Source organism: Budorcas taxicolor, chromosome 16 (assembly GCF_023091745.1).
Source record: "Budorcas taxicolor isolate Tak-1 chromosome 16, Takin1.1, whole genome shotgun sequence".
NCBI lineage: Eukaryota > Metazoa > Chordata > Mammalia > Artiodactyla > Bovidae > Budorcas > Budorcas taxicolor.
The window spans coordinates 26949404-26977052 of NC_068925.1; the positions used below are offsets into that span (position 1 = coordinate 26949404).

General features: G+C 45.0%; 1 protein-coding gene across 1 annotated transcript; it reads right to left on the minus strand.

Moving 5' to 3' along the window:
- Positions 1 to 26765, minus strand: HHIPL2 (HHIP like 2). The gene is made up of 9 exons (XM_052654006.1): positions 26445 to 26765; positions 21599 to 22251; positions 20613 to 20756; positions 17513 to 17844; positions 14945 to 15071; positions 9848 to 9993; positions 4007 to 4088; positions 999 to 1081; positions 1 to 416 (listed from the first exon to the last, which is right to left on the minus strand). The coding sequence occupies exons 1-9, from the start codon at positions 26763 to 26765 to the stop codon at positions 1 to 3; spliced, it is 2304 nt and encodes a 767-aa protein (XP_052509966.1).
- Positions 26766 to 27649: the final 884 nt, after the last annotated feature.

Consider the following 27649-nt stretch of genomic DNA (forward strand, 5'->3'; position numbering starts at 1 on the left):
TCAGGCTCTCTCTGCTGGCTCCCACCTCCACCCCCGGCTTCCCGCATGTCTAAGGTCACGTTCAGCACCAGCAGCTTCCACGTGGTGAGGTGGTTCTGGTCCCCTGAGCGGCCACCTTGACCAAAGAGGCGGAGGGAGACTTCTGCCAGCTCGTCTCTGCTGTGTGGCCTGCCTGGCTATGCCACTGGGGCATTTGGGGATCCCTTTCCTCTTCCCCTGGGGGTCTGGGGACCACACCCTGGCTCTCTTCTTTGCACCAGGCCCTGGAGATGTCTTCCGGCTGCTTGTGGGAGAAGCTGGCTTCTTGAAGGAATCTTTCTGAGATGAGGCCCGGTTTGGACTGGAAGCTAAAGTTGCACTGGACAGTTTTCTAGCAGCTTTCTCAGACTGCTCCTTTAGCAAGTCCAAGACCAACTCTGGAAATGAGCATTCATTTAGGAGAAATATTAGTCCTGGAAAGCAGCTGTAAGGAAAGTGCCACCCAGGAATCCTATGCCCACTTGAGGGTTCTTGAATATAAATTCTTTTGAAATTAATATGCTTAATTCCCTGGCCTTGATCTAAATAGATGACTTTTGTAATGCATACCTGTAGAATAGTGCCCTTAAGACAACACCTCTCTTCCAAAAGTCTTTCCTGACTCCCCACCCTACCCCAAGGAAGAGGTCCTCACTCTCGGGGCCCTCTCAGACCCCTGGACATCCTTCTAGCCAGAATCGTAGTGTTCTTTTATTTCTTCACTTGCCTACTAGCACAAGGACTGCTGTAAAGTACTAAATGAAAGAATGAATACATGAGTGATTGAATGAAATGCATGAAGGGCAGCACGTGCGGCCCCCTGCTGCGCAACCAAGACACACGGACTGAGCCACAGGCTCTAGTCCTCACCCAGAGGATAAGCCTTAGGTGAGAAAACAGGACCTGCCACCCCGGGGTGGCAGCTGTTTGCACGGAGCACTGTAGCCAAGGCCTGAGCCTAGAGACAAACATGGACTCACTGGCGAGTGGCCTGAACTGGACCCGCTTACTCTTGGTTTTCACCGGCACTGGTTTGTACTTGCATTTGCCTGGAGGTGCTCTCCTGGAAACAGATGGAAAAAGTGAGGACACAAGACTCTGAAGATGGAACCAGGAAATAGGTAGAGAGGTGCAAGAACGGAGGTGGGACAGATGAAGCAGGGAATCTTCAATGAGCTCGGGTGGAGAGGAGGAAGGACACGGACGTCACAGGGACACTGCAGGCCCTTGGGGGACAGTGTGGGCAGGGGGTTGGGGCGTGGCAACAGAGAGCAGGGTTCAAGTCCTAAGGGCCACAGGCAAGCCTTGCTGAGTTTCAACTTTCTCAACTATAACGTAGGAAAAATAATAGCACCATCCTCACAGGGAGATGGGGAATATTAATTAAGAACTGTGTACTTGGCACACCAGAAGTGATGACTGGATAACTTGCTGTTATTGTTATTTTGGGAGGTTGATTTGGTTTGGGGGGGTTTTTTTGGCCACACTGCGTGGCATATGTAACTTCCCTGATCAGGGGGTCAGGGGATTGAACTCACGCCCCTTGCAGTAGAAACACGGAGTCTTAATTACTGGACCACCAGGGAAGTCCTAAATTGTTTTTTAAATGAGATTTTGAAAAACACCCGGAGCAGTAGTCAGCACATACAAACGCTCTGTGGGTAGTGATGGCAGTGATGGTGATGAGGAGGAGAATGACGCCCTGCCTCTGCTCTGACAGCAGTGGCGATTCCCTTTAAGGAAAATCTCTTCAGATACTCATGGCACAGCCCCTTAAGTGATGCCAGCCCCTCTCCCTCCTAGTATTTTGATTCTTAAACTGCTGTCCCCCGAGTGCATCTTCTGAAATAAAAAGGGCTTTGCAGACTAGGAGTATTTCCAGCTAGTTGGCGGCAAAGCCAAGATTCCTACCCAGCATTCAGCATTCATACCCAGCTGGGATGGGTGCATTTAGTGCAAAAATGAGCTGAAGAATTAAACAGAGCAGAATCAGGATCCATTGCTACAGAAGTTGTTTGTTTGTTTTTTTTAAGTCTCAACAATTCAAGTCGTCATTATAACTGAACTGAATGGGCGGTGCTGAAAAGAGTTTGGTCCAGAAAGAAGGATGTGTTCCCATCCTCTGGCCCCTCTAACTGGCTCTACCTTGGGAAAGCAATTGAAGGTAGTAAGGCTCCGTTACCCTAATCTGCAGATTGAGAGTGGCACCCTGCCTCTCTAGGATTCTGTCAGCACTGAATATCAGCCTGCATGCACAGCACCCAGCACGGTGCCTGGGACGCAGAAATGCCTGGATAAATGTCAGTGTCTTCTAGGGGGAACAGCCTTTACAGTTGCCTTATGACTGACCTCTTGCTGCCAGAAGTGAGCTAAATTATCCCCTAACCTAGTCAGGAAACTTTCAGAGGAAAGAAGAAGGGATTCACACACCTGTTGTGTGAAAAGGTTGATAGAAAGAGCAGAAAACTCCCCACACAGTCTCTGTCAGTCACCAGAAGTACTTTAAAGACCCTGGGTTTGCCCCAACCCCAGATCACAGGAGATCTACATGGAGGAGACCCAGCAGTGGAGACAGCTCAGTCCCTGATTCACCCTGCCAACCCTTCCCCCAGCAGGGGAGCCCCCAGGCAGGATCTCTAGGACAAAGCCCCTTCCGGGAACTTCTGAGAACACCTAATGGGAGCCCTGTTGCCAAGAGGAACTGAGCTAGGCTGGGCTTCTGAGCCCTCACCAGTAGCTGGACTGAGCTGCCAAATGTCCTCTGAATAACTGCCCCAGACATGGTAACGTAAGCCTCAGGGGAAGTCCTCCTTGGCAGGTCTACCTTCAGGCTGATTTGTGGGGAGACTTTCTTCCTTTGGGTAAGAATCCTGAGATATTAATAAATCCAGCGCACTGCCCAGAGCTCTCAGGATGGATACCCCGCATCACTCTCCCAGGGACAGATATGGACACACACTCAAAAACCTCACAAATAGGAAGCGGTAGTTTGGCTTTTGCCAGATGAGTTGAAGGCTGGTTAGTCCCTGAGAGAGGTGGGCAGAGAAGCAGGGTTACACATAGAGTTAACCAAGTAAATAAACACTGTCCCTGAATTCTGGAAACATTCAGGTGGAGACACAAAGAATTCTGACAGCTGAAGATACAGCTGCTTCTGGAACTCTCCTGGGACTGGTCCAAGACTGTGCAGATGCCAAAACCCAGTGATGCTCGAGTCCTCTATGTAAAATGATAGAGTATTTGCATAGAACCTACACATCCTCCTGTATACTTTAAATCATCTCTAGATTACTCATGATACCTAAGAATGCAAATGCTATGCAAATAGTTGTAAATGTAATTACAAATATTACAGAAATTGTTGCCGAGGCATGGCAAATTCAACTTTTGCTTTTTGTAACTTTCCAGAAGTTTTCAAAATATTTTTGGTCCACAGCTGGTTGAATCCACAGACATGGGACCCACGTTTATGGAGGGCCAACTGTATTTGCCAAAGACCAAGCCATGGAAGGGCAGCAATATTTACTCAGGTGGTCAGAGTTGTACACCACTGTCTGATGATCCCAGACAGAAGTTTCCAGAAGCATATTTTTTTAAAAACAAACAAACAAGGGACTTCCTTGGCAATCCAGTGGTTAAGGTTCCACGCTTCCACTGTGCAAGTTTAATCCCTGGTCAGGAAACTAAGATCCAGTATGCAGCACAGTGTGGCCAAAACAAACAAGACAGGAGCCACAGGTCTACACCTAGTCATCCTATAAAGGCTCAAGATCTTCATTTTCAACCACAAAGAGATCATTTCCCAAATATTCCATAACTGTCCTACACTTTTGTCAGTCCAATCTGCTTTGAATCTAAAGCAAAGATCTGCTTCATTGATCACTTCTATTGATAGTAATTCTTGGGGAGTGAGGACTGTCTTTCTGATCCGCCATGGAGATAAGGACTAATTCAAATCACCTGAGAAGAAAAGGAACCCAAATCTCACCTTGATGGGTCAACAAATTTGTAAATGGATCCGTGTGGTGCATAGGCACTGGGGTAAGAGGTGGCCAAGAAGTAGAGCTCCCCTGAGAAAACAGGAACAGACCATCAGGACAGGACACAAGGCTGGGCCCAGACAGCTAGACACACAGAAAATCATTACCAGGGGGTTGTGGCCCTGAAATACATGAGCCCCAGGAAGCGGTCCCCAGAATCCCACCTGGTGCGAGGCCTCAAGGGCTGTGAGCTCCCCAAGGAGAAAGTCCATCTCAGCGCCCAGACCACCTCGGAGTGTCACCCAGCAGAGGTAGGTTTCTGCTGGGCGTGCTAAGCTGCTTCAATCATGTCCGACTCTTTGTGACCCTATGGACTGTAGCCCGCCAGGGACTCTCCAGGCAAGAATACTCGAGTGGGTTACCATTTCCTCCTCCAGTGGATCTTCCCGACCCAGGGATCAAACCTGCGTCTCTTACACCTCCTGCATTGGCAGGCAAGGTCTTTACTACTAGCGCCACGTGGGAAGCCCATACGTTCCATAAACCAAAGGCTTCTCATCTCATTTATCACCACTTTGCTTTCAGAAACTTCACCCCAGTGAGTCCATCTCCCTCCCCAGCTCTTCAGTACTGATAAGGATTCTCTGTGAAACCCAGAGACAGGCGAGCTACAGGCTGAAGACCACTTACTATTGAGTTGGTCAAAGTTCATTCAGGCTTTCCATAACATCTTCCAGAAAAATCCAAACAATCATTTTGGCCAGCGTTGCTCCATCACTAAGTCATGTCAGACTCTGCAACTCCATAGACTGCAGCACAGCAGGCTTCCCTGCCCTTCACCATCTCCCAGCGTTTGCTCAAACTTGTGTCCATTGAGTCGATGTTGCTATCCAACCATCTCTTCCTCTGCTGCCCCTGTCTTCTTTTGCCTTCAATCTTCCCAGCATCAGGGTCTTTTCCAATGAGTCGGCTCTTTGCATCACGTGGCCAAAGTATTGGAGCTTCAGCATCAGTCCTTCCAGTGAATATTCAGGGTTGATTTCCTTTAGGATTGATTGGTTTGATCTCCTTGCAGTCCAACAGACTATTTGTTACCCCTTCTTTAGGGCTTCCCTGATAACTCAGTTGGTAAAGAATCTGCCTGCAATGCAGGAGACCCCGGTTTGATTCCTGGGTCAGGAAGATCCACTGGAGAAGGGATAGGCTACCCACTCAAGTATTCTTGGACTTCCCTTGTGGCTCAGCTGGTAAAGAATCCGCCCACAATGCGGGAGGGCTGGGTTCAATCCCTGGGTTGTGAAGATCCCCTGGAGAAGGGAAAGGCTACCCACTCCAGCATTCTGGCCTGCAGAATTCCATGGACCGCATAGTCCATGGGGTCGCAAAGAGTCGGACACAACTGAGCGACTTTCACTCACCCCTTCTTTAGTGCATTAGTCCCCGCTGCCTGCCCCCCACTTCACTCTGTCCTCCAACTCTACCTTCTTCTGTCCTGGCTTCCTTATTTCCCATGATTTTCCCCTCACTCCTCAGTCCCTCAACTTGGTCTTCTCGACACCCCGAAGAAATCACCTCCACCCACTCTTCCCTTCGTCTCTTTCACAAGGGCCCCTGTTTCCTCCCATTTTCTCCTGTTTGAACTCCAAAAAACACCATCCCCTTCTCATAGTAGGTACCTCATTCCACCTCGTATCACAGTTTCCTATGAGAGACAGTGAAGGGTTTATGAGCCCAACTTCAGCTAGATAAATCTGAGTCTGAATTCCGATAACACTCGTTACCATCTGTATTGTCCTGGGCAACTTCTCCACCTGGGTAACCCTCGTGTTATTTATTCTTTGTAAAAGAGAGATAAGAATACTTCCCCTGATTATTAGGTATTGAGTGAGAAAGTGTTCAATCATCAGCACTTCCTCTTACTTCCTTATGTCTCTGTTCACTGTGATAGCTTTTTGAGCTTGGCACAATCTCTGTGCTACCACCCTGGATTTAATTCTTTTGCTTGTGTGCTTCATGCAAGCCCTCTCGATTTATGGAATGAAACATCTTACCAAGGTACAAACTGGAAAAGCCTAGAGCTTTAAACGGCTCTGGGCTATTTAAACAATCTTCTTCCTTGAATTTGTGGTGAACAGTGACTAATATTTGTTTGAGCCCAAGTGTGAGGCTAATGTTCTTTGCAGAGCCCTGCACAAAATGTAACAGCTGCCTAATAGACTGGTTTTGTGGACTGACCCTATAATCTTCCCCTTGTAAGGGGCAGTGAGGGTGGGGATCTGAAGAGTTAGGACAAACCTTTGCCTAGAGCCAGTTGGTCCCCCTGATTAGAAACCATCACCTCATCCGAGGTGATGCTGACATGAGATAAATGAGTTGTCTACCAACGTGTACACAGGTCACCCTTGGGCACAGGTCCCTCTAAACCATGCAATTTCTGGTCTAAAAGAATTGGAAACCCTGTGTTGCTGTGTATTCCTTACACATGACTATAGTTTATGTAAATTATATATCCTAAATACGCCATAGACTTCCCATCGTATTTTTAGAAGACAATGCTAGATGTGAATTTCATCTATAGGGTCTAACTGACATTTTTAAAGCATTTTTGTTTAGTCGTTAAGCCGTGTCTGACTCTTTTGTGACTCCGTGAACTGTAGTCTGCCAGGCTCCTCCATCCATGGGATTTTCCAAGCAAGAATAGCGGAATGAGTTGCCTCCAAGGGGGATCTTTCCTGCCCAGGAATTGAACCCATGTTTTCTGCATTGGCAAGCCGATTCTTTACCACTGAGCCACCTGGGAAGCCCCTTTAGAACTATATTTTAGGGTAAGAACAACAAACCAAAAAACTGTAGCAGGCTATAAAGCAAAACATATGCAATATGAATTTACTGCAATCATTATGACCTCAGCCAGCCCTCTCAGGAATGTGCTTCAGTGACTGACATTCAGAAACCCAACCCATCAGAACTCAGCCATACAGCCCCACGCCCACCATTCACTCCATCTACTCACTCGTTTATTTGTGCCAGCTGTCGGCTGGAAGAGTCAGGAAATAACTGTAGCAACAGTGAAGGCAGAGCTCTGGTGCAACTAAAATGGGGCTTATCACACTCGGTTCTAAATATGTCAATAATGGGGAAGACTATGACACACGCAGAAAATCTGAATCGCTGTGCAAAAGCAAAAGCATGCGACTCTGAAGGAAATAACTTGCCTCGGGAACAGCCACCCTGGTTTTAGGGCTGCCCTTGGGCAAAGTCTGGCTTGGGAACACCTTGGCAAGTCCACTCCATCAAATTCAGCCAAGGACACTTTTGTTTGCCAGATGTACTGAGTGGCGTTCAAAAACTGCCTTGTTTTCTCCTGCAAGAAGTCTACGGGCTAAACAAACCAAGCCACCAAAACCTGGCTTTTCTGTGGCCTCCTGAAAAGGAACAAGCCACCGAACGTGGCAGCCCAAGGAGCCCAGGCAGGCTGCCCCCAGGGGTCTCCAGGCTCTGGGGGCTCCAGCCTCCTTGGGGCACCAGCAGGGGAGAGGCCCCACCATGGCCTGTGGCTGACATCCATTTACATCATCCACTTTCCACTGAACGTGCCAGCCTGTGGTTTCTCCCCTTTTTCGTATGTTTGGACTTCCAATTTGGAACTTACAACAACTTTTCTCTATTAAGAATCCTTAAATTTTCCAAAATATCATCTGCTTCTAGAAAATATTCATCTCAAACTATCTATTTACCAGCTATTTGAGGACTTCTCTGGCAGTCCAGTGGTTAAGACTCCTCACTTCCAGTGCAGGGGGTGCAGGTTTGATCCCTGGCCAGAGAACTAAAATCCCATATGCCATATGGCATGGACAAAAATAAATTTTTTAATTAATAATAATAAAAAAATATATATAAGTTAGCTGAGAGGAAGGGTGCAGCTGCTGACTGGCTTTCTTTATGTCCCACTCAAGTGAAGCTTTTGTACAGCCACCCTTGGGTCAGAGTGGAAAGAAACCAAACATTGAACAAACCATCAAGGCTCTGGTTAACACTTGTAGAGAGTCCTGTGTCTGGAAGGGACCCCTAAGAGATCATTTTGTTCTCTTCCGTGCCTCAGAGCATGGCTAGATGCAATTTCAAATACCGGAAGGATCACAGGCCTTGTCACCACTTATGTAAACAAAATAAACCTTTAACTTTCAAAATGACACATAACTTATATAAAGCTCAAATTAAAACTTCATTTTCTGAGTTCACAATTTGAGGATATTTATTTTCTCGCTGTTTGTTTTGTATGGGGATTTTTTGCTTCCTTTTGTTTTGTTTTTAGCTTTTTATTTTATATTGGTGTTGAGCCAATTAATAGTATTGATAGTTTCAAGTGAACAGCAAGGGACTCAGCCATGCATATACATGCATGTATTCTCCACTAAACTCCCTCCCATCCAGGCTGCCACACTGAGCAGGGTTCCCTGTGCTAAACAGTAGGTCCTTGTTGGTTATCCATTTTATTTTATATTTTTTAAAATGGGAATATAATTGTTTTACAATGTTGTTTTAGTTTCTGCTGTACAGCAATGTGAATCAGCTATGAAAGTGAAAGTGTTGGTCGCCAAGTCATGTCCGACTGTTTGCAACCCCATGGACTGTAGCCCACCAGGCTCCTCTGTCCGTGGAATTCTCCAAGCAAGAGTACATTGCCATTTCCTTCTCCAGGAGAGCTTCTTGATCCAGGAGTTGAACTCGGATCTCCCACATTGCAGGTAGATTCTTTAATGTCTGAGCCACCAGGGAAGCTGTGAATCAGCTATAAGTATATATGTATGTATGTATATATACATATATATCCCTGCCGTCTTGAATCTTCCTCCTACCCCCACCATCCCACCCATATAGGTCAACACAGTGGATATTTATTAAAGCTAAATCCCTGTCTCTTTCCCTCCACCTCTCTCTCTCTCATATGTGCACAAATGCCTTGCTCTGCTGATGCCCTTAACATACGCCTAACGGCTCTAGTGTGTAGCCTCCTACCTAGCTGTCTACCAGGTCTCTCGAGAAAGAAATTCTCCCTTGTTCATTCACAGAAGTTGCCTAACAAACTCTGGGCAGGATCAGGAAGAGCCCAGCCCAACCAGTGGCTGACCATCAGAGGTACTTTCTCCCAGGCAACAGCAGCAGGATAAATACCCACGGTTGGCTCTGTCTGCGTTTGTGTAATCACAGATCAGAACAGAATTAGGGAGGAAGCACACATGCACCTCCTTCACAGCCAAAGGACTGGACAGGCTACAGTGCAGACCTTGGTCTATCTGCACAGTGAACGGTACCGCCAACCAAGAAGGGGTAAGTTGGCATAGTCAGCCTGTTTCCTCACTGGTGAAATAAACAAAATAATTACTTTATGAGGGTGTCGTGATTACTAAATAAGATTTTAAAATGTGAAGTGCCTAGAACAGTATCCAGTTCATTATAAAAGGTGGCCGATAGTGAAAATAGAAGAAGTGGTAGTTTCTATTTAAATAATAAGAGTAATAATAACAACAGCAATGATAATTATTATATAAATGTTTGAGGCTTCCCAGGTGGCTCAGTGGTAAAGAATCCACCTGCCAAGGAGGAGACGCAAGTTTGACCTCTGGGTCAGGAAGATCCCCTGGACAAGGAAATGGTGACCCACTCCTGTATTCTTGCCTGGGAGGTTTCAGGGACAGAGGAGGCTGGTGAGCTATAGTCCATGGGGTTGCAAAACAATCGAACGTGACTTAGCTACCAAACCTCAAGATAAAATGTTCAGTTCACAATGCCTGTGATTACCTAAGATCCAGTGACCAGAAATACAATACACGGTTAACATTTATTACCTGCTTCATCTTCAGCAAAGGAGATGATGAACTTGCTGTGTGTGCTGATCAGCCCTGGGAAGGCACAGGACTCTGTGCTGCCCAGGCAAATGTCCTGTTTCTTCCATTTCTTGGTTTTTCTATCTTCCTGCAAAGCCATAAGTCGACTAGATGAAAAGCAAAACCTTATATTTTAGGAATCCATATCTCTACCCGGCAGGATATTTTTTTTCCTCCTAGAATCTGGGAATCCTGGCATACTAGGACTGAGTCTCCCATAGGAGATCAATAACTAACCTCCCTTAGGAATCAGAAAAGCTGCTTCGGAGATATTCCTGACACCATCTTGCCCTAGATGGGGAAGTTCATTTGCTATTATAAGAGGAGTTTGGTGTCCTGTGAAGGTTGTACCACCACAAAAGACTAATTTTTATTAGCTGGCTAGTTGCTCATCATCTCTAAGCCTCAGTTTTCTCATCTATAAAATGGTGGATAGTAAGAGAATTTACCATAGGCAAGAATTGTTAAGGTTAAATAAGATAATATATGTAAATATTCATATATTACCAATGTGCTTAGCATATAGTAAGGACTCAAAATAAATAGCTAATATTATTATTATGTCTGTAGAGTAGCAGATGTTACTTTGTATTCCACTGTCCATCTATCTGAACTAAAAGAAGGCTTTTAGAAGAAAAGGGAGAGAAAATTGGGTAACCAGGGGTATCAGCTGAAAAGTTTTATAGAAACAGAGATGCTCAACCCACGGTAATTCTAGTGCATATGATTCAATTAAAAATCACTACATATCTGTTATGTGTGGGGGTGAAATGGTGGGTAGAGGTTATGGGAAAAACATAAAGAACAATTAAATCCCAAAGATCTGACAAATTCCTTGACAGGCGGACTACAAAGACTCACTCAGAAAGAAATAAGCTGAGTAGCCTGTGTCTGGAGATGGAAATGGCAACCCACTGTAATATCCTTGCCTGGGAAATCCCATGGACAGAGGAGCCTGGCAGGCTACAGTTCATTGGTCAAAAAGAGTCAGACACGAGTTAGCATCTAAACAACAACAAGCCTATATCTATTAAAAAAACTGAATTTGCATTTAAAAGTCTCCACAAGGAACACTTCAGAGGACTTCTGGTTTCCGGTCCAGCATGTAAGAAGCTTGGAGGTTGGTACACCACCCTAAAATAAGCAGAAGACTGAAACATCAACAACTATTCTTAGATTCATAAGAGAAGCGAGGTCACAGGGAACACCACTGCCCCCAACACTGGAGAGACAAGCAGGCAGATACAGAGAATCACAACTTACAGAAAACCACAAGCACAAACCTTCACAGGTATCAGTTCTGGAGTTGGAAAACCTAAACTGTAATTGACAAATTGCTAGACGTTCCATATGGGCAAAGCGTGAGTTAGACAGAGGTGGCCAGCCATCCAGAGTCCCCACACTTTTGTGAGTTTTACCTCCAGGAGCTTGACCAGTTTCCCAAAATAAATATCAGGAAAAATTTGCTTGTGCTTCCAGCAGAAAGAGGGGGAAAGGAATCATTTTGAAATACATCAGCGCTTTCTGTTTCTGTTAACAAATGTCTGTCCTCAGGAGAAACTAACCAGAGACTAACCTTCCAGGATTTTATCAGAACCTCACAGACCTGGGGAAAGGAAGTACCTAACTCTATCCAACTCTAGCCGTCCTGTCCTACCTAAATGTGTACGGAGGCAGGAGGGCTTCTGAGAAACACTGATGAAGTTCACAGTCCAGAGGCACAGGCTCACTAAAAAACTCAGACCTAATCATAAGACTAGAACACTTCCTCTCCCCCACACATCACCACCTCTTTGCTAAACACCAATTTACAGCAGTTTCTCTTACCCAGTGCATCATATCTGGCAATCAGGAAAAAAATTACAAGGCAGAAAAACATACTTTGAAGAGACAGAACAAGCATCACAACCAGATTTGGATGTGGCATGGGATGTTGGAATTATTAGATTTAGAATTTAAAACAACTATGATTCATATGCTAAGGGCTCTAAGGATAAAGCAGACAGCATGCAAGAACAATGTAAGCAGAGATAAGGAAACTCTAAGGAAGAATCAAAAAGAAATGCTAGAGATCAAAAACACCGTAATTTAAATAAAAAACACTTTGACAGGCTTATTAGTAGACTGGACATGGCTGAAGAAAGAATCTGAGTTTGAGAATATCTCAATAGAAACCTCCAAACTGGAAAGCAGAGAAAAAAGACTGACCCAAAAAAAGAACAAAATATCCATGAAAAGTGAAACAACTACTAAAGTTGTAACATAAGCATAACAGGAATATCAAAAGGAAAAGAAAGAGAGAGAAGAGCAGAAGAAACATTGGAAACAACAATTATTCAGAATTTCCCAGAATTACTGTTAGATATCAAACCACAAATCTGGGAAGCTCAGAGAATACAAAGCAGGATAAATTCTTTAAAAATTACTTCTAGGCATATCTTATTCAAACTATGGAAAATCAGGCATAAAGAAAAAGAAAATCTGAAAAGAAGCTGGGGATAGAGGGGCGGCACTTTCAATATAGAGGAACAAAGATAAAAGTTACATCAAACTTCTCTTCAGAAACCATGCAAGCAAGAAGAATGCAGAGTGAAATATTTAAAGTGTTTAGAGAAAAAAGCCACCAACCTGTACCTGGTGAAATTATATTTCAAAAATGAAGGACAAATACAGACTTTCTCAGACAAAAAAAATTGAGGGAATTTGTTGCCAGTGCATCTATCTGCCAGTGCAAGAAATGTTAAACAAAGTTCTTTTCAGAGAAGAAAAATAATATCAGTCAGAAACTCAAATCTATATAAAGAAAGGAACAGTATCAAAGAAGGAATAGGTGAAGGTAAAAATAAAAACTTTTTTTTATTCTTCACTGGTCTAACAGAAGTTAGTTCAATATACTAATAGCAACAATGTATTTAATTATGTACACTTATGTATACAGTAAAATAATAGTATTATTAAATTATAAAATGTTAATAATTATTATATATCACTGTTATAATTATTATATATGTTTATATATAAGTGAAATGAATGATAACAATTAGGGACAAAAGGGAGGAAGTAGGATTATTTTATTATTGTAAAACACAGACTACTGAGGAAGTTTTGTAATGTTGTTTGAACGTGAACTTAGCTTAGTCGTAAATGTATATGGCAAACTCTAAGCAACTCTTTAAAAAAGATTTCAAAAAATAGTATGATCAGTGTGCTACCAAAGGAGAGAAAATGGAATCAAATAAAATATTCAATTAAATTTGCAAAAGGCAGAAAAAGAGTAGAAGAAAAACAGGAACAAAGAACAATATCAAAAAATAGAAGAGTAGTGAGCATGGTAGATATTTCAACTATAGCAACAATATCTTTGAATGTCAATGGTCTAAATGCACCAATTAAAAGACAGAGATTGTCAGAATGGATCAAAGAACAGGGCCCAACTACCATTAAAATGGTCATCTACCATTAAACATCAGATCTAGATGACTTCACTTGGAAGGAAGAAACACATTTTACACAAATTAGTCCAGATAATTAAAGAAAAGGAAGTACACTTTAACTCATTTTATAAAGCTCACATTAACCTGAGGCCAAAATCTGACAAAGGTATTATAAGAAAGGAAAACTGTAGCTCATCTGTTTCTTCATGAACACAGATGCAAACATTCCAAACACATTAGCAAGTTGCATTCAACAATATATTAAAACAAAAACTATATATTAATCAAATACAACATGACCAAGTGATGTTTTTATCCCAGGAATGCAAGATTGCTTCAGTGATTAAAAAAAAAATCCATCAGTGCAATTCGCCATATTAACAAACTAAAAATGAAAAAGCCTCATGATTCTCTCCCTAGATGCAAAGACACATATGACAAAATGCAACATCGTACCTAATACAAACTCTCAGCAGACTAGGAATTGAAGGAAATGTCCTCAGTCTGATAAAGGGCATACACAAAACACAGCTGACAACATCAATCTTATTGGTAAAAAATCTAATGCTTTCCCCCACTTCTATCCAACATTGTACTAAAGGTTAAAATGAAGCAACAAATCAATAAAAAAATAATAAAAGGCTTCCAATTCAGGAAAAAAATATAAAGGTATCCATATTCATAGTGAAATTATCTTCTACATAGAAAATCCAATAGAATAAACAAAAAAAATCACTAGAACTAATAAGAAATTAGTTACATGTTATGAATTAATATATGTTATATATATGCTGAATATATATTATACTTGCTTTATATATATATATATATATATACACATATATAGCAACATTCAACATAGCATCAAACACTATGAAATACTTAGATGTCCAAGACCTTTACACTGAAAACTACAAGGCTTTGCAGCAGTTTTATTCACAATCCCCCCAAACTGGGGACAGCCAAAACATCCATCAACAGGAAAATAAATGAGTAAGCTCTGGCATATTCATGCAATTGAATGTTACAAAGCAATAAAAGAGACAAACCACTGATCCATGCAAAAGCACTGACAAATTTCACAGACATTACTCAATGAAAAAAGCATCTATGATGAGAGTGGTTAACGTGGCTACTGTGGGGGTGGTGGGGAGAAAGGGATGCTGTACTGAGAGGCAATGGGCAAGAAGGAACCTTCTACAGTGATAGAAATGTTCTTTATCTTGATACGATTAGTCTTAATACAAGTGTATACATTTGTAAAACTATACAGCCACGCTGTTAAGACATTGAATGTTGTGATATGCAATTTATACTCTGATTAAAATGGGAGAATGGCATTGAAACATGTATAATATCATATGTGAAACGAATCACCAGTCCAGGTTCGATGCATGATGCAGGATGCTCGGGGCTGGTGACCCAGAAGGATGGTATGGGGAGGGAGGTGGGAGGGGGATTCAGGATGGGGAACACGTGTACACCCATGGCAGATTCATGTTGATGTATGGCAAAACCAATACAGTATTGTCAAGTAAAAAAATAAATAAATAAACAGATGTGGACATTAAAAAAATAAAATAAACTGTTGAAAAAGAGAGAGGGGACATCAATCCTTCCTTACCCACTCATGAAGTCCCCAAAGATGTAGAGACCATTGAGATTCGGGGATTCACATCCACGGTAGACGTAGCCTCCAGTGACTGACTTGCCCACTGCGTGGCCATAAGCATAGATTGGAAGAATATCGTCTGTCCAGGAATAGGAAAAAGAGTGTCATAGCTAAACCTGGGAGCTTCAAGGAGGAAGAAGGCAGTTTTTAAAACCAATTGCCTTACTGAGTGGAGAATGTTTCATCTCTTGGTCTTTGGGAGGACAGAAAGCCAAGTAAATCATGTTTATCTTCTCAACAGACCAACCATGATATTCGTGAGCTTCCCATTTGATTGGCCTCAGAAAGCATAAAGGAAGCCTAAAGTTCCCCCGTCTGTGGGGCAGCGACCTGGAAATCCACACCCTTAAATTGTTCCCCCAGGTCAATATGGCAGATACTCAGGTTTAGGATTTGGAACATTGTAAGGACCGGATGGGAACCTTCCCTGGTAGTTCAGAGGTTAAAGTGTCTGCCTGCAATGCGGGAGACCTGGGTTCGATCCCTGGGTCAGGAAGATCCCCTGGAGAAGGAAATGGCAACCCACTCCAGTATTCTTGCCTGGAGAATCCCATGGATGGAGGAGCCTGGTGGGCTACAGTTCAGGGGGTCGCAAAGAGTCGGACACGACTGAGCGACTTAACTTAAGGACTGGATAACTGCTTTGAGACTTTCTCAGAACCGACCATCCCCTGTTCTCTGTCTGCCTTTTGTCTATAGAAAAACTTTAGCCAAAGAATAAATTTAATCAGAGGAATGAAAAAATACAGAAGCATGGAAAATAGTCAAGCAGAACAAAATAATATTTATTTAGTCATTAAACTAAATCAAGGACCTTTAGTTGCTCCTCAAAGTCTATAGATATATACTGAGCCACATCCTTTGAGCAGTATTATAATGAAACTTCCACCAGATGGAAGAAGTTAACTACATGATGGCCAGACTATAGCCATAACATAAACTGCTCCATCTCCCACAGTTCCAAGAACCAGCCTCAAGGAAATGGAAATGAAGCAACCCTGGAACTAAAGATTAACTACACTTAAAACAATCAAGATAACTCTGATCAGACCACCCTGCCTGACCAATTTCAAGAAAAGTGTCAGAGATGGCTGTCCTGTCCTACATAGCTCTCTCCCTCCACCTAGATGCCCCTGAAACTCCCATTTAAAATTCTTTCCCTGATTAGCAAGGGGAAATTGGTTCTTTGGGACACAAGTCCGCCTTCTCCCCAGGATTGCCAGCTTCCTCAGGAAAGCTATCTTTCCTTGCACTCAACACTTGTCTCTCAGTATTGGATTCCTAAGTAACAAGCAACCGAACTCAAGTTCAGCAACAGAAGGACGAAAAGACCAAGCAATGGTGATAAAGTCAGAAAATTAGAATTTTAAGCCAGATGGAGTTTCTAAAGCACACCTTGATGACTGATGTTTAGGGACTGTATATGGGATATCATTTCAGTGGCAGTTTCAAATAAATAAAAAACACACAGCCACTTATTTTCCTTTGAGGATGGTTCAAAATTATATGCCTGAAAATCCTGTAAGTAACTTATTTGGAATATAGATTCCTAGGTCAATCCCACCACGCCCCCAATCCACTCAGGATTCAATTCATTATTTAGCGAGAAATGCCCCGAGTTTCAGGTGCCAGCGGCTAGAGAACTGAGAGGGTAACAGGCAGGAAGGCCAGGGGTCTCCAAACGGTGGAAATAGCTTGCAAGTGTCAGACATTTTTATCTCTCTTAAGGAGGAAACAAACTAGTGATATTTTTTCCTTATCTATACAAATTTAAAAGGAGGTTTCTCTTAAATTCTGTGTTGCCATAGTGACACCTGGTTTCACCTGAAGTTAACCAATGCCTTTTTCTTATGGAAATGTTTATCTTAAGCTATGCTAACGTACTATACATTTACCCAAACTCTGTCTTCAAGTCTCCCCTTTTGGCTCAGAACCTACTTGATAAACCAGTGTGTTATACTCAGATATTGTTCCTCTAATCTATGTAAATGACACTATTTGTATGGTGATCTGCCCTTCTTCAAGATTCAAGTTAATCATTTTATGGCCCAAGATGAATCATTTGGTGCCAAGATTATCCCAAAATGCATCTTACGGGTGAGGGGCCTGGTGCCATTCTGAGTTTTAAGACATTCCTTTCTTTCATTAACAGACTGCTGGTGACTATATAACATCCAGCTAAAGACTAGCAGGGGGGTACTCTTTCTGCCCCTTTCTGATGCCTGTGTCAGAAGCTTTCTCTATCTCCTTTATACTTTAATAAAACTTTATTACACAAAAGCTCTGAGCGATCAAGCCTCGTCTCTGGCCCCGGATTGAATTCTTCTTCTCCGGGGGCCAAGAATCCTGGGGTCGTGATTCAACAACCACCTTTCAGAAGCACTAAGAAGCACGATTCCACAGGACACAATCAAAGGCACTGTAAGGACCTGCAGCGCAAGACACTCCCAGGTTTTACTCTCCCACCTCCACCCGCAGTTCATTCAGTTCACCCAAGAAATAACAGGGCTTCTCACTTACCCAAAGAGGCATTTTGACAGAGCTTTTTGTCGTAACATTCAAACCCCTCTTTTGCCCTCCAGCCGTAGTTTCCACCTTTAACAATGATGTCAACTTCTTCAAACCGGTTCTGTCCCACGTCCCCACAGAACATCCGACCTCGGCCCTGGCGCGTGACGGGGTCCCCTCGGTCCACCGCACAGCGCCACATGTTTCTGATTCCGTAGGCGTAGATGGCGGGATGGGCCCCTGGCTCGGAAACAAATGGATTGTCCACGGGCACTCGGTACCGCTTGCCGCCTGAGCCGGCCCCATTCACATCGATCCTTAACACTTTCCCCAGCAGGGAACTCCTGAAAGGAAGGCCAGAAACAGGAACGGGAGAAATATGAAGATGTGAGATTGCTGGGTCACATGCTAGTTCTACTTAAAATTCTTTGAAGAGTCTCCATAATGTTTGCCATAGCTGCTGCTCTGTATATTTTGCATTCCCACCAACAGTACGCTGCTGCTGCTGCTAAGTCGCCTCAGTCGTGTCCGACTCTGTGCGACCCCAGAGACGGCAGCCCACCAGGCTTCCTCGTCCCTGGGATTCTCCAGGCAAGAACACTGGAGTGGGTTGCCATTTCCTTCTCCAATGCATGAAAGTGTAAAGTGGAAGTGAAGTCGTTCAGTCGTGTCTGACTCTTCGCAACACCATGGACTGCACCCTACGAGGCTCCTCCGTCTATGGGATCTTCCAGGCAAGAGTACTGGAGTGGGGTGCCATTGCCTTCTCTGCACCAACAGTATACAGAGGTTCAGATTTCTCCGCATCCTGCCAACACTTGTCCTTTGCTTTTTATAATAGTCATTCTAACAGGTCTGAGGTGATATCTCCCTGAGGTTTTGACTTGCATTTTCCTGATGATTAATGACACCGAGCACCTTTTCGTGTACCTGTTGGCTATTTGTATGCAAGAGTAGTAAGTACCACAGACCCACTCTATATTTTCCCCTCAATTAACAATACTGTCCTGCACACTTAAACTTTTTAAGAGAGTGGATCTCAAGTTATGTATTCTAAATAAAATAAAACATCTCAGAACTAGAGGAGATGGCCCAAGATAGTCTACTAAGAGTGGGTCTCAACTGACAGCCAAGAATCACACGGGGAGATAATATACACACACATAGACACACACACACACGTGTGTGTGTATATATATATAGAGTTAAGACTTTCCAATTTTTGACTCAAAGAGAACTACTAGGCGAAAGTTTGATGCAGCCCTGGTCCATGTGACACTGAGCAAGTTGCAGCTTCAATTTTTCTATTTTTACAGTGGGGTGGTTTCTCTCAGGTTTGGTTGAATATGTTAGGTAGGTAGAACAGGGAAGAGGAGTCCAAAACGGTGGTGGCTACAAGACAAGGAAGGGAAAAGCCCGTGAAAACGAAACAAAAGAAGGTCCGAGGACCGGAGTGGGGACCTCAGGCAAAACAAACAGCACTCCTGGCTGGCCCAGTTTACACAGGACAGGCCCAGGGAGCGAGACACATATAAATAGAGGAGCCAGAGCCAGCTCGCTCTCTCTCCCGCGTGCTGGGGCGCTCTTCTCATCTCTTTAGATCGATGTGCCCTCACGCCTGAAAGATGGATTTTCCTGCTATCTTCTAAATAAAATAGAGCTGTAACACGGAGCTGTAACACGGATTTGTCTAAGAGCTATAACACGGTCCATTGGAGACCTGGGAGCTATAACTCGGTCTATCCAAGACCTGAGAGCTGAGACACGCCGAGGGGGCTTTAATGTCCGTCACTCCCAATCGTTGTTGTGACGAGACAGAGAACCGAGGAACACACACTCGCGTGACAGATACTTTGAATTTTCGAAGGAACTGGTTCTATTCTTCCTCATGTAACAATGTGGGCAGTAGAAAGAACAGAGGCTTTTGATGACTGTGCTCTCTGAGCCTCCGTTTCCTGCTTCATAAAGCAGGGGAGAGTAACACCACCTTGCAGTGTGGCTGTGATGCAAGGGTTAAATGGGTTAGTGTGCATATATATAGCATGTCATGCAGCTTCTGACATACAGTCAGCACTCAACAAATGCAAATTCTTTATTAACAACCCTGATATTTTTATTATTAGGGATAATGAGAGCCACAGGCTTGCTGGGTACAAAAGCAGTAGGGTCACGTGACCTTCCTCTAGATGGCGCAGCCTCGCTGGATTGTCTGAGTTTAAATTCTGGTTCTGCCACTTACTCTCTGTGTGACCTTGGATAGACTACTTCACTCCTCTCTGCCTCTATTATCTTGTTTGTAAAATGGCTATCATAATACCTATACTTCACAGGATCCATTCATTCCAAATGTATTTATGGCATGACACCATTGCTAGGCACTATTTCAGGGGCTGCGAATACATCAACCAAGAAGAGAGATTAAAATTTTTGCCCCGTGGCTGTCAGAATTATGTGCTCAAATAAACATATGGTGTTTAGAATAGCACTGAACACACAGTAAGCAACAAATATACATTGCTGTTGCTTCTGTTAGCCTCATTAACTAACTACTCACGTACCTTCATGTGAGACACAGTGCCTGGAACACAGTAGTCAATAATGTTGAGCTGAATTGAACTAGATGGTCGGATCATGGCATAGTAAATAATGTCCTGCTCATATATATTAAAAATCTTGAATTCATCTTTATATGGCCCTCTGAGAGTCATGCTGAACATCCATAATATTAATTATAAAAATACATTATGCCTGAAAAGTATAGGACAGAATTTCTCTGGTGGTCCAATGGTTAGGAATCCACCTTCCAATGCAGGGGGCATAGGTTTGATCCCTGGTCAGGGAACTAAGATCCCACATTTCACGGGGCAACTAGGCCCACATGCCACAACTATGAAGTGGCAGTAAACAATCCCACATGAGACCCGAGGTTGCCAAATAAATAACTACTCCAAGTAAATATTAAGAAAAATGAAACAAGAAATGAAAACCAAATGTTCTTCCCATTGTGTCAACAGAGGAGACTACATCTTGCAGTAAATGAGTTGGGTTTGACCCTTTCCAGATTCCATCTCAGCAAAACCATTACACCAGGGCAAGCCTGCATCCAGCTTACTTGTTCTGAGCATTTCCAAATTTGCCGAAGGGATCCCCAGCCTGTCCTCCATCCCCAGTGAATATGTACATATATCCATCTAGGCCAAAAAGAAGTTGTCCACCGTTATGATTTGAGGCTGGCTCTTCTATCTCCAAAATGACCCTGGAATGAAAAAGAAACCACACTTTGATGAAAGCTGATATAGCATCCTCTTGAGACATCCAGAAATGACTGGTCCAAGCCAGCCAAGGACCACAAAACAGGTAGCTCGGCAGCTCTGGGACACCCCTCGCTTCCTAGTAAGACTCCGTCATGGATCTTTTTATTTTTTCACATCCTGACTACACGAGCTGTAGACACAGCGGGGTAACCATCACCCTTTCCTGGTGCTCAGCCTTACTCTCTTCTCTACAAGAACTCCCAGCCCCATCCTTTGGACAATCTAGCAGAGGTTAGTTTTCCGCTTCTTCATGCTCTTTTCAATCTCTAAACCTGTCTGTATGGGAAAAGCGAGATAAGGCAGAATGGAGTAGGGGAAAAGGGTGGAGGGTGGAGCAAAAGAGCACGGGCTTGGGGTCAGTTGGAGCTGTGACCAGGCTTAATTACCTTGTGTCAAGCTTTCCGGAGAGGATGGGAATTCCCATGTTCAAGATAAAAGGCCTGAGATCTAATGGTCACACAATAATCAGAGGCTACTGTTATATTTAACGTGGATATTATCTAAAATCATTTATCAAACCCTTATGGCCTCTGCCCTTTGCTTACCTTCTATAAAATCAAGCAAGCACAGTTCTAGGTAACTGTAAAGATGGGTGGTTATAGTCATGAAGACCATCCACTCAAGATTCTGACTTGGGTTACCCCACTAATCAGCAATGACTTTTGTCCTATTATAGGCTAGTGGGTCTAAACCCAGGAAAGCTCCTCTGTTTCATCTCAGAGGACCAGCTGGCAATATTTTGGAACACAGCACACAGTTGCAGACTCTCAGGCATATGCCTCACCTCTCTGATTTGGGATCGGCTTTGTTGGGATCAGCCCGAGAAACCTTCATCTCACTAATCCGGATCTTCTCTACCCTCTTCTTGCCCAGGCATGAATAATAAATGTAGAACTTGCGGTTGCGGCGGAATCGGGGATGAAAAGCCAACCCCAAAAAGCCTCTCTCGTCCCCAATCCAGGGAGTGGTCAGCACGAGGCTCTTGAGGTCCAAGAAGGGCTGTTCCAAGCGACTCCCATCAGGCAGATAGACCCACACCACCCCCACCTGCTCGGCCACGAAGAAGCGGTGGGTGCCGTCCCCAGCGTGGACCATGCAGACCGGGTTCCTCAGCCGGTTGGCCACCTCGGCCAAGCAGAGCTGCAGGCAGCCCCGACGGTCCTCGGCCACCGCCCCCAGGTTGCGGTTGAGATGGTCGCTCCTCAGGATGTTGGGGAAGCAGTAGTCCTTGTCGGGAAGGTTGAGGAGGTGGCAGAAGCGCGCGCCATCCTTTCTAGGGGATTCCTGGAGGCGGCGGTCATTGGTCAGCAGGGCGATGGCGGAGTGGCAGTTCGAGTGGAATGCAGAACAGTAATCAGAGCAGAGGCCAGGAAGGTTCCGGAGGGGCGTGCGCGGGTTCTCAGCGTCGTAGAGGTGGGCTGCGTAGGGGGAGCACTCCTGGAAAAGAAGAGTGACCTCAGCCCCCAGGCAGACTGGCCATGGTAGGGCTCGAACCTATTTTTCTCTTTTCAAGAATTTGACTTTTTTTTTTTAAGAGTTTTTAAACCTTGACTTCACTTTGGTTTTATTACAGAAATATTTCCCTCTTAATGCAATATACTTATTTTAATTTTTTAAAGTCATACCTGTGTGGATGTTCTAATCAACTTCATGTTTTGAGCAAAAAGAGGGAAAACAGTTCTGGGGAAGAACCAGGATTCTGGAGCTTCTGTTACCAACTACTGAAAAGAAAGCTTTTCTTTGGGACCCACATTTTCTACCCAGTTAATGCTCCTGGAAAGTAGAAAGGGGAAAAAAAATTCTCTCAGATTTGCTATTATAACTTTGCTCTTGACATATAGAGTTTTGTTAAATTATAAAAAAAATTTTTATAAAAAGAGGTAGTACCAAATGTCTCATCTTTTCCTTTTTTTTTTTTAATTATAAGTGCTGTAAGATTTAATTTCTTTATGCACATCTGAAGCAGTGTGGCAGAAGTTTTACATTTGCTGAATCTCAGTATTGGATCTGTGTGAGTCGCTCAGTTGTGTCTGACTCTGTGACCCTATGAACTATAGCCAGCTAGGCTCCTCTGTCCGTGGAATTCTCCAGGCAAGAACACTGGAGTGGGTTGCCATTCCCTTCTCCAGGAGATCTTCCCGATGCTGGGATCGAAGCTGGGTCTCTCGCATTTCACATACTGCAGGAAGATTCTTTACCATCTGAGCCACCAGAATCTGTCATGTTAATTATTTAATTTTTCTGTGCTTTTCCATATATTAATTTTTTTTCTTTTGCCACATTGTACAGATGTGCAGTGTGTGGGACCCTAGTTCCCCAACCAGGGATGGAAACTGTGCCCCCTGCAGTGGAAGCACAAAGTCCTAACCACTGCCAGGGAAGTTCTATTCAAAATATTTTATAATTTAAAAATAAAATTATCAAAATGAACATGCAATGTATCATTCCCAGAGATTAGGCATGTAGTGATTTCTTCTCTTCGATGGAAGGCAGAGGCAACTGCGATCAAGAAAGGAAGAAAGGCCCATTTTTGTTTGTTTTGTTTTGTTAATTTTTGGCCGCACTGGTCTTCGTTGCTGCGTGGGCTTTGCTCTTGCTGGGGTGAGTAGGGGCTACTCTCTAGTTGTGGTTCATGGACTTCTCACTGCACTGGTTTCTCTCTCTCATCACCGGCTCTAAGGTGCGTGGGCTCAGTGGCTGTGGCACATGGGCTTAGTTGCCCTGCTGCATGTGCAATCTTCCCGGACCGAGGATTGAACTCATGTCCCCTGCATTGGCAGGCAGATTCTTAACCACTGGACCACCAGGGAAGCCCAGAAAGGCCAATTTAAAGGGGGTGGTTGGGGCCGTGGAGTAGGGCAGGGTCCACTCCGGAAGCTGCTTCTGATCATGGATGCCTCCCGGGCACCTGCTGGCCCAGGGCTGTCTCATTCACTTCTGTTCTCTCATCACCTAAGAGAGGGATCAGCAGCATTTCTCAGATGTGTTGAGTTCCCCATTTTTTCTTATTTCAACCCTGATTGCAGATTTGCAGAGCAGCAGACTCTTATCGGGAAGAGCAAAAGAAAGAGCCCGGGGATTCACAGCATCTCTCCCAGAGCTGTTTCCATTTAGGAGACTTGTCAGAGCTGCTGACAAGAAGCCAGATGGACTGCTCTGAGTCCCACCTGACTGACCTGTCCACTCCTGGGGAATGGAAAGAAGAAGTGAGATGGAAGACAAAAATAAGGATGAAATACCCAGGAACAGAGGGGGCTGTGGACAAGTAACCACCCGCATGGCACACTCTTAGGCATCATTTAGAATCTGCACAGTTGCCTCCACTCAATCAGCTTAGGAACTATTATTTCCGTCTTAGAAAACAAAGGTCCAGAACAATCTCTCCTAGGCGCCAGGCACTGTCCTCTGCACTGGGGCTGCTAACAGTGAGTGAGATGCCCAAAGGTACTGTCCTTCTGGAGCTTATGCTTGCCCTAGGTCAGGGAACCAGTGAGTGGATCGGCCAGGGCTGTTGTGACTCGACTTTGGCATGGTATGACCGAAAGGGCATGAGACTTGGAGCCTGAGCCTATGGATTTGCCACGGCACTCTTTGACCTTGGAGAGTGAAAGTAAAAGTCACTCAGTCACGTCCAACTCTGCAAGCCCACAGACAGTAGTCCATGGAGTATCTCCAGGCCAGAATACTGGAGTGGGTAGCCGTTCCCTTCTCCAGGGGTTCCTCAAAACCCAGGGATCAAACTGGGGTCTCCTGCATTGCAGGTGGATTCTTTACCAGCTGAGCTACCAAACCTCCTAATTCTGGGACTTCCCTGGTGGTCCAGTGGCTGAGACTCCTCATTCCCAGTGTAGGGAGCCTGGGTTCGATCCCTGGTCATGGAACTAGATCCCACATGCTGCAACTAAATACATAAATGTTATTAAAAAAAAAAAAACCTCATGCGTAAAATGGGGGTCCTGGTAGCTGCCTGCAGGATCATTGCTGGGAACATACTCCATATTTGGGGAAGAAAGAGGGAGAAGAAATTTAAGTTGTGAATTTTAATAAATATTAATAGATGCGTGTAGGTCATTCTTTTTGTTTTCCATTTTTAAATTCTTTCTTTCTTTATTTCTGGCAGTGCTGAGTCTTCCTTGCTGCACGGGCTTTTCTCTAGCTGCCGAGAGCAGGGCCACTCTCTAGTTGTGGTGTGCAGTCTTGTCACGGCTGTGGGCATCTCTTCTCGCAGAGCAGGCTCTAGGGTGCGTGGGCTCAGGAGTTTCCACCCTCCGGCTCTAGAGCACAAGCTCAGTAGTTGTGGGGCAGGGACTGCTCTGCGGCATGCGGGATTTTCCCAGATCAGGGGCTGGACCCATGTCTCCTGCATTAATTAGCAGGTGGATTCTTTACCACTGAGCCACCAGGGTATTCCGTTTTTAATTTTGTTGAAGCATAGTTGATTTACAATGTTGTGTTAATTTCTGCTCTGTAGCAAAGTGATTCAGTTATGCATACGTATATTCTTTTTCATATTCTTTTCCTTTATGGACGGACATGTGTAGGTTATTCTTATTCCTCAAATCCCTGAAACAGGAGAGCTGCTGAATTTGGCTTTCTGAAACCTCGTGCAATAGGGAAGGGGGAGGGAGGAGACATTTTTTTCTGGGGACTTCATCCAGAAATGGAGTCTCAGTGTTGCTCATAAGAGCTGGGCTTCTGCCCAGATGGTTATCCCAGAGTTAATTCTCCAGGAAACAGCTGAAGGGTGGAGCCTGAGGTGAGAGAGGACAGCCCAGGGCGATGCCTCCCAGGTGGCTGGCTTCTGTTCCATTCACTTCACAGGAAGGTGAGGTGGCCAGCTGGCTCTGGGATCACAGCGGGAGAGCCAAGTAATTGCGCTGACATGCCTGGGGGGTGGGGTGGGGGGGTGTTCCAATCTGCCAGGATTTGCTGTCTCACCCCCAACCCATCAGTAGAGTGCTCCTCCTCATGACAGCTTCTTTCATCTGCCCTCCAACTAGACTCTCCCTGGCACTCCTGAACCCCTTTTCCCACAAAGTCAGTGTCCGCAGCCAGCATCTGACATGGGTTCAGGCTGAGCCCTACAGAGGTGATGTCTGCCAGGGATGTGGGTTTTGGCCACTAGAGAGCCGGGAGAAGCAGAACCTCTGAGTAATTGCCACTGAGCAGCTTGACGCTCTCCCAGGCCAGGTTTGGAAAGCTGGGGAAAACCCCCCTCATCACACCAGAGAGCCCCTGGTGAAAATGACCCAGCCGAGGACTGCATTCGAACGGATGCCACCACTCCATCCACACGCTCTGTGAACACCCACGGGAGCTCGCAGCGGTCAGTGCCCTGCAGGGAGGTCCCAGACCGCAGCTGTCCCGAGCTCCGTGAATAATACACCAAGGCCCTCAGGACCCCGGAGGGAGAGCTTTGGGAAACCAAACTCCACCTCAGTGTGCCAGTCCAGAGCCCAGAGCCCCAGGTGAAGGCGGCCACAGGTGAGTCTCTCTCAAGGGCTGGGCGCCCAAAGAGCCCTCCCCCCAAGACCCTCACCAGCCATCCCAATATCCTATCGGCTGGGGCTGGAAGGCAGCCTCCAAAGCTGGCTCCCTCACCTTCCCTCAGGGCTCCTGCTCAGGCCTACCTGGCAAAGGATGTCTTTAATGTAACCGCCGCACAGCTCATGGCCCTTTAGGTCGAAGTAGTCCATGATGTCCCAGTACCGGGCAGCAATGCGGTGGTCCTTACGCTGGTCACAGCAGCCGAAGGACTCATAGTCAGAGCAGAACTCGAGATGCTGGAGGGGCTGGAAAGGGGGCCGGTAATCCAGGCACTGGGGGTGTCCCTGCAGCAGCCCCACCTGGCCCAACAAGACTATGAGGCTGAGACAGAAAACTCGAGGAGAGGTGAGGAGCCGGGGGGTCCACCGATTCCAGCCACCTCTGGGAGTGGACCTTCTGAGCATCTTGCCCTAGGGACGCTCTGGTTACTACTGCGCGCTCAGGCTGGCTTCCTCCTCCGGGCTGGTTCCCTCACTCCCGCCCCCGCTGTGTTTTTCTTCCTTCCTTCTCTTCTCTCCTCTGAAGGTTCACTGAGGTGGTTTCTGAAACATGTCCCTTCTGGGAGCTGGACCGCTGTCTTCTGTGAAAGCGGTGAGCAGCGTCCAGTGCCTTCCAGTCCCCTAAACAGGAAACTGGTACAGCCTGCTGGGAGTGTAGTTATCCGGGTGCCAGCAGAAAGGTACAGTGATGTCCACGGCAGATGAAGTGAGTTTATTAAAACTGCAAAGAATTCCTATGGGAAATTCCCACTTTGTTTACAGCCCTGTTCCCAAGCTGAGCAGTCAGGATCTCCAGGGAGAACAGCACACAGTACACGGTCCTGGACGGCACATTGGAAGGCGGTGTTCCAGTGTGCCTTTTGTGCCAACAGCAACACAGGGAACTCGGGTGTGGATCTGGGAAGACGGAGGCGGGGTGGGGCAGGCAGCAGGGCCTTGCAATTCCTGAGACCCAGAAAGGTGTGTATTCTGAGGGGTAGGTAGACAGGACATTTCACAAATCAAGAGGAGATGGTGAGTCATAACTGTCATGGTGATCATTTTGGAATGTATAGAAATATTGAATCATTATGTTATGTAGAAGGAACTAACACAGTGTTGCATGTAAATCAATATACTTCAAAAACAAACTCACAGAAAAAGAGATCAGATTTATGGTTATAGGGGGATGAGGAATTGGATAAAGACAGTCAAAAGGTACAAACTTCCTCCTTATAAGACAAATACTAGGGATGTAATGTACAATATGATACATATCATTAACACCTATATGTTTTATATGAAAGTTG

Excerpts from the sequence above, each read along its gene's own strand:
- HHIPL2 (XM_052654006.1), bottom strand. The coding sequence starts at position 26,765 with ATGCTCAGAAGGTCCACTCCCAGAGGTGGCTGGAATCGGTGGACCCCC. Across the intron at positions 20,757-21,598 it reads GCCGATCCCAAATCAGAGAG|GGTCATTTTGGAGATAGAAG; the intron begins GTGAGGCATATG and ends TTTTCATTCCAG. Across the intron at positions 17,845-20,612 it reads TTTGGAAATGCTCAGAACAA|GAGTTCCCTGCTGGGGAAAG; the intron begins GTAAGCTGGATG and ends CCTTCCTTTCAG.